The sequence below is a fragment of the Desmodus rotundus genome, chromosome 7 (assembly GCF_022682495.2).
Source record: "Desmodus rotundus isolate HL8 chromosome 7, HLdesRot8A.1, whole genome shotgun sequence".
NCBI classification, from domain to species: domain Eukaryota; kingdom Metazoa; phylum Chordata; class Mammalia; order Chiroptera; family Phyllostomidae; genus Desmodus; species Desmodus rotundus.
Window position 1 is genome coordinate 67,088,077 of NC_071393.1, and position 7,156 is coordinate 67,095,232.

Here is a 7,156-nt window from a genome sequence, read left to right on the forward strand (position 1 = left end):
TAAACTAATACCACCCCCAAGCAAGGCTAAAGCCATAAAGACAGGCTAAAACAGTGTCAGAGGTTGTTGCCTCCAACCTTGATGGTGTTCATGCACCCAGAAGCCAGGGACCTTCACCAGAGCTAAACACACACCTGGCCCTCAACTAAGAGAAGCTAAAGAAAAATCACAAAGAAGGTGTGACAGCTGCAGTCCCAGCCACTGGCTCACATCAATGAGACAAGCCAGCAGAGAAATGGTAATATCTGTTAGCTACAAATCTGGCTACTGCTTCACTTTTGCCCTTGAAATATTGATAAAGAATCTTTCTTGCAAATCATTCTAGTTGAAACCTACAGAAAAGGAATGCTGAAGAATGTAGCTCAATCTACTCAAGTTGACAAAAGATAAAGCCTCTACAACCTCTTTTTGTTTTGTTTTGTTTTGTTTTTAATTTTTATTGTTATTCAATTACAGTTGTCTGCATTTTTTCCCCATCCCTCCACCCCACCCCAGCTGAACCAACCTCCCTCTCCCACCTCCACCCTCCCCCTTGATTTTGTCCATGTGTCCTTTACAGTAGCTCCTGTAAACCCCTCTCCCCACTATCCCCTCCCCACTCCCCTCTGGCTATTGTTAGATTGTTCTTAACTTCAATGTCTCTGGTTCTATTTTGTTTGCTTTTTTCTTTTGTTGATTATGTTCCAGTTAAAGGTGAGATCATATGGTATTTGTCCCTCACCACCTGGCTTATTTCACTTAGCATAATGCACCTCTTTTTATTTGGTCAAAAATGACCACAGTAGCACTTAACTGGATTCGACAAAGGCTCTAACTCCAGTGATCCTAATGTCACTCCATCTCCCACCAACTTCTCTTGTTATTACTGACTCTACTTAAAATTTCACCATGTGTTCTCCTCTCACATCAGGGAGCCACTTTAAGTGAGAAATGTAAGCACTTCAACAGAGGTTTGGGATAAAAAGAAAATGGGTGTACTAAGTAAGTATTTCATGGTGATAAATTGTTGCTTCTACTAGTTCACAGGGACTTCAGAAGAATATATTTCAGGAAGAAAGTAATCCCACATGGAAGTTCTGAAATGCAAGAAGAAATGATGAGCAAATATGAAGCCAAATCTAAATAAACAAAGACTGAATGAAACACCTTAATACTACACAAAGTGGTATTTTCATTTTTTTAATCCTCATCTTAGGATATGTTTATTGATCTTAGAGAGAGAGGAAAGGAGAAAGAAACATCAATATGAGAGAGAAACATCTATCAGTTGCTTCCTATACACTCCCCAATTGGGGATTGAACCCACAACCTATTGTTTTTTGGTGTACAGGACAACAACCAACTGAACCACCCAGCCAAGGCCCTAAGTGGTATTTTGAAAGAGAAAAAATTGGGACACATGGCAGCAATAGGATAAATTGAGAGAATGGCAATGCAGTTAAAATATGTAAAGTCCACAGAGTCACCGTGTCACACAATTCCAGGAAGTACTGTTTACACTGTGTTATATGATAGGTCTGTATTAGACTTTAATATGCTAAATGTGAATGCTAATTTTCTAATATAATCACTAAAAGGATAAAAATAGAATGTATAATTTCCAAACTAATAGAGGATAAAAAGTAGAATGAGAATGAATATTAAATCTCTAAAAAGGCAAGATATGAGAAAGTAACATGTAAATGATAGAACAAATACAACAAAATAAGGTGATAAAAATACTTCCAAATACGTCAAAAATCACCAGAAATGTAAGAAGACTAAATTCTCCAGTAAAAAAATATATATATTAAGGAAGAATTGTCAGATTGTTTTTGTAAAATTCAAAAATATGCTATTTACAAGAGATATATTTATACAAGAAAACAGAAAGATGGAAAGTTTGGAAATAAAAGTACGCGAAAGATATACTAAGCAAATACTAACCAAGGAAAGCTGATGTACTAGGTAACAATGTTATTTGAATCAACTTTAAGGCAAAGAGCATTACTAAATATACTTATCACTTCAAGCTAAAAAATTCAATTCCACGTAAAGATATAACAAGTATAAATTTGTATCTACCAAATAGTATAGCCTAAAACCATATGAAGAAAGAATTAGCAAAACTACAGGAATAGACAAATCCTGTATACTTGCAGAAACATTGAGAGAGTGAAACACTCTTTTCTCAGGGAACAAAAAGATAAAGTGACCAAATATCAGTCAGCATACAGAAGGTTTGAAAATATAATTAACTTAATTGAATTACATAGATCCCTGTCCCCAATATATACAGAATACACATTCTTTTCAAACAAACATAGAACATTACAAAAATTTGCTGCATACTTGGATATTTTAAATTGTGCTGCTATGAACATTGGGGTGCATAGGTTCTTTTGGATTGGTGTTGCAGGGTTCTTAGGATATAATCCTAGCAGTGGAATTGCCAGGTCAAAAGGCAGTTCCATTTTTAGTTTTCTGAGGAAATTCCATATTGTTTTCCATAGTGGCTGCACCAGTCTGCATTCCCACCAACAGTGCACTAGGGTCCCCTTTTCTCCACAACCTCTCCAACACTTGTGGTTTGTTCCTCTGTTTATGATGGACATTCTCACTGCAACCTAAGTGCCCATCAGTAAATGAATGGGCCAAAAAACTATGGTACATTTACACAGTGGAATACTATGCAGCAGAGAGAAAGAAGGGGCTCCTACCCTTTGTGCCTGCATGGATGGAACTGGAGAGCATTATGCTAAGTGAAATAAGCCAGGATGTGAAAGACAAGTACCATATGATCTCACCTTTAGGTGTAACCTAATCAATAAAACAAACAAGCAAGCAAAATACAACCAGAGACATTGAAATTAAGAACAAACGGACAGTAACCAGAAGGGAGATGGGAGGGGATAATAGAGGGAAAAGGGTGAAGAGTTTTCAGGAACAACTATAAAGGACACATGGACAAAACCAAGGTGGGGAGTATAATCAGGGAAGGGAGGTGGGGATGGCTGGGATGGGGTGGGGAGGTAGGGGGGAAAGGCAGAAAACTGTACTTGAACAACAGTAAAAAAAAAATTTTAATGGAAAAAAACATTGCCATATACTGGACTCTTTTATAAAGCAAATGTTAATAAATTTCAAGATTGTTATCATGCAGACCACATTCCAATCCCAAGGTAGAGCCACTAACCAAAAGATAACTACAAAATCTATGTGTTTGTAAATTCAGTAGCAGTTTTAAATAACTCTTGGCTCAGAGGTGCAATCACAATAAAAATTAGAAAATTTTTAAAACTGAGATATGAATGTATTTTATACAAAATCCTATAGGATGCAGAAAAGCAGTATTAAGAGGGAAATATATAGTCTAACAGCTTATATTAGAGAAAGAAAAAGTAATTTAAAAATTAATGAGCTAAGTATCTCTTTTTAACAGTTAGTAAACAGAACAGCAAAACAAAGAATAACAAAGAATATTATAAGAGTATAAATTAATAAAATAGAAAACAAAAGTAAACTACAGAGAATCTACAAAAACAAAGGCTTTTTCAAAAATATAAGTAAAATTGATAACCCTCTGATGAAACTGATGAAGGAAAAAGAAAGATGGCACACAGAGTATTGAGTAAAAGAGAAACATAACTAGAGATGTTACCAGCATTAAAAACATAATAAGAGACTATAATGAGCAACTTTATGCCAACATATTTCAAAAATCGGAGAATATGAGCAAATATCTAGAAAAAACATAACTTACCAAAGCTCACTGCACTGAACATTATAGATCCACTGTCCTCCTTCTTCATCTTGCTCTGGGACTGACCTCTAAGGACTGCATAACCTGAGCTTCCTACTGTCAGTGTTGGTTGGTTTTGCTCAATGGCAGGGACTGACATGAAATAGGAGGCCAAGAAGAGACAATGAAAGATAAGGATATTAATCTCCTGATTTAGTTCCCTGCAGGCCTCAGGATAGCAATGGCTGCATTTCTCTCCAACAAGGCAGCCAGACCTCTCCTGCACCCATAACTTTCTTTACAGATTCTGACCTTACCACTTCTTACTGGTTTCCCTTAATCTTATCCTCACCTTTCTAAATAGCCTTTTAATTAGTAATCTTCCCTCTATTACTGTAGGTGAGTGTGCTGTTTTTTGTGGGGACCACATTGACAAAATAGGTAACCTAAATAATCCTTTAATTGCATTAAAGACATTAAAGAATTTAAATCTAATTTTTAAAATCTTCCCACAAATGTAACTCTGGTTTTAATGAGAAGATATACCAAAAATTTAAGAAAACAGTAATTACAATTCTACATAAATTACAGAGAAAGAGAGAAGATGTTCTCCCCTAACTTTATTTTATGAGGTTAATAAAATATTGATGCTAAAAGTTGAACAGAGCAATATGAAGAAAAAAGTTTCCTTCCAATATCACCCATGGATGAAAATGCAAAATTGACTAAAAAAATAAAAAGGAGAAGAATAATTAAAGGTAGTCTAAAATAAAGGGACTTTTAAACAACTAAGTAAACAGGAGAAATGAGCATTTCCTAGGAGCCAATAGAGGAGAATATGAAAGTGCAGAAGAGTCAGAGTTCATTGATCATAAGGTCCTGGAGTAGCAGAAATAGGTGAAATAAAAAAATACAGTTAAAAGAGTTAGCATTGCAAAATTAAAGGGCTATGTATTGTTCTGAATCAGGAAGGGGGAAGGAAAATGGGTGACAATACAAAGAAATGTTACACATAATAAGGCTTTTTGCTATAGTAAAAACTACAGTAAAGTAGTGACAGGTGAATTTTTAGGAGAAATCAGATCTGTCTTTTAGTGCTTATGCTGTCAATAAATTGTATGAACTTTATACTTTCAAGCTGACACTTAAAATTAGTACTACCTATTGCTGTCCTTTGTTTCATTTGATCATATTACCGTCAAAGCCAAGGAAAAGATCATAAGGTAATCTGGAGTTTGAGTACTTGAGAAAGAAAAATAATGAAAATTTTTCATGATTTATCTGGAATCTGATTGGGATGGAGTAGGATCCAGGAAAAAGACACTAAAATAAGATATATGGAATGAACCAGTTGATTAGAGCTTCAAGATGATACAGTAGTAAGGACTAACCAGCCAGAGACACATAATACAGTGTCCTGCAAAATTCAAAGTACCCCCAGTCCTCAGCCTGTGCCCCCCCAGACCATTCTACAGCAGATTAATATTCCAAAAACACTAGCAATGCCTCCCTACTGGACAAAATTGTTGATCTGCCATTGGCTAACAAAAAACTATGGTATTCCAGAGCCTCTGTGTTTAGCCGTAGCACTATCTCACCCTGTTTTCAGTTAAATCATCCCCTTCACCATCTCTGAAACTTTCTTTTCCTCCTTTTCTTTAACTATCCCCTCCACTAAATATGTGTGTGTACACAAACACACACACATAGAGAAAGAGAGAGAGAGAGAGAGACCCTCATCTATCTTCAAATGTTGTTTATTTTTTACAGCCCGTGTAAACACCACTCATCTCATGAAACCTCCCTAGTTTATCCTAGATAGAAAAAAAAAATCTTATTCCCCTTCTTTCCCATAGCACTTCACACTCTCATAGCACCTTCTGCTCTGTGGTATAGTTACCTGTGTATGACTTATTTCCTCTGTTTTCATGCACTAGAAGGCAGGGATCCTGTATTATTCATCTCTGTCTTCTCCTTAGCTCCTAGGACAGTTTCAGAGGACAGAATTGTTACTTCTGGGAAGTCAGGAATTGTTTGCTAGGTTAATATGAATTAATTCCTTTGCAACTTAAAGCACTTGTATTTTTTAAAATAAGATAATTTAGAAGATAAAGGGAGCATACAAAGAAAAGAAAGTGAAAGATGGTAAGAGGTAGGAAGAGGAAGATAGTAAATAAAAGAGACAAGAAAAATTAAGCAAAAGAGTAAGAAATAGAGAAAGACAGAGTGATGAAAAGAATGAAGTAGAAGGGAAAGAGAAAAGAAAAAAGAAGAATAGAAACTCTGCTCAAGTTCTGAGACTAGAGACTAAAACATGCCCAAATGGAAAAATACAGGAAAGGGATGAAAAATGAGCTTCCATCTTTAGAGCTCCACAGAGCCCTAGCCACACACCCAGTGAAAGCTTTAGGAGAACAAGTTAACCTCACCACCACCCAGCCTGAGTTTTCCTTATCGGCATATATTTGGCAAAGAGCCTTGTGGATAGAGAATGGCAGATCCTTAATGTGAAACCAGTTTCCCCCATTCTCTCCACTTCTTTTCTAATGAGACAGTTTCCTAAAGGATATCCTTCCTTACTTCACCTTTCCACCTCTCAGCAGTTCCTGCTCCAGGCACATAGTGATGGAATGTAATTTTCTATTTATATCTCCCACACCTGGCTGTGAGGTCATGGAGGGAAGAAATTGTGTATTTTTCTCTGTATTCCCAGCACTCTGGGCAATGTTGGAAACATAACAGAAGCTAAACAAGTGCTTTTGTTGTTGTTGTTGCTGCTGCTTCTGAATAATAAATGGATATAGAAATAACCACATATCAAGGTTCTCTGAATATTTCAAGAAGATGAGGTACACTGGAATAAATCAGGGAGAATCTTTGACCTCAGCAATCACTTCAGATTTTTTCTCCTCAGTCATTTATTATAATAACTGATTAAATAATCAGTGTAGGAGGACAAAAATGCATCTCTTGCTTCTTTAGCAAACACTACTTACATTACACACTTCTGTTCTCTTGCTCCACATAGAAGTTGTCTTCCACAATCAGATCAAATACTATTATTACCAACTGTGGAATGAGTGTTTACTACCAAATTAAGCTGAATCAGAAACTAAATCTAAACATTTCATCTGCATCCTAATGTTATTTACACTCCTGTGTGCCTCCTGGGTCATGACTGACTCTTCCACATCATAGTCCTTATCCTTGGATACTTGAGACCCTTTTTGTCCCTGTCAAAAGCCCAAAATTGATTGTGGTGATGGTTGCACAACATGGTGAAGATACTGAAAACCACTGAATTGCATACTTTAAAAAGGTAAATTATGTTATATGTGAATTACATTTCAATAAAGCTCTTATTTAAAGAAAAAAAAAGGCCACCCTGGTGAGGTGGCTCAGTTTATTGGAGCATCATCCCATATAACAAAAGTT

At 36.1% G+C, this 7,156-nt stretch overlaps 2 protein-coding genes across 3 annotated transcripts in view; both read right to left on the reverse strand.

Annotated features, from left to right (window-relative positions):
• Positions 1-3,775, reverse strand: part of LOC112311673 (olfactory receptor 4F3/4F16/4F29) — a 27,306-nt gene extending 23,531 nt beyond the window's left edge. The window contains exon 1 of the mRNA XM_024568097.3: positions 3,743-3,775. The gene's annotated coding sequence lies outside the window, so the exon portion shown is untranslated. The remainder of the gene's footprint in view (positions 1-3,742) is intronic.
• Positions 1-5,695, reverse strand: part of LOC112311612 (olfactory receptor 4F15) — an 8,074-nt gene extending 2,379 nt beyond the window's left edge. Inside the window, exon 1 of one of the 2 annotated variants that reach the window (XM_045202188.3) lies at positions 5,622-5,695. In XM_045202188.3, the coding sequence (XP_045058123.1) occupies positions 5,622-5,651 (30 nt within the window). In that variant the 5' untranslated portion in view covers positions 5,652-5,695. Of the gene's footprint in view, positions 1-3,742; positions 3,820-5,621 lie in introns of those variants that run through there. The other variant, XM_045202192.2, reaches the window with a different exon arrangement.
• Between the last annotated feature and the right edge of the window lie 1,461 nt (positions 5,696-7,156).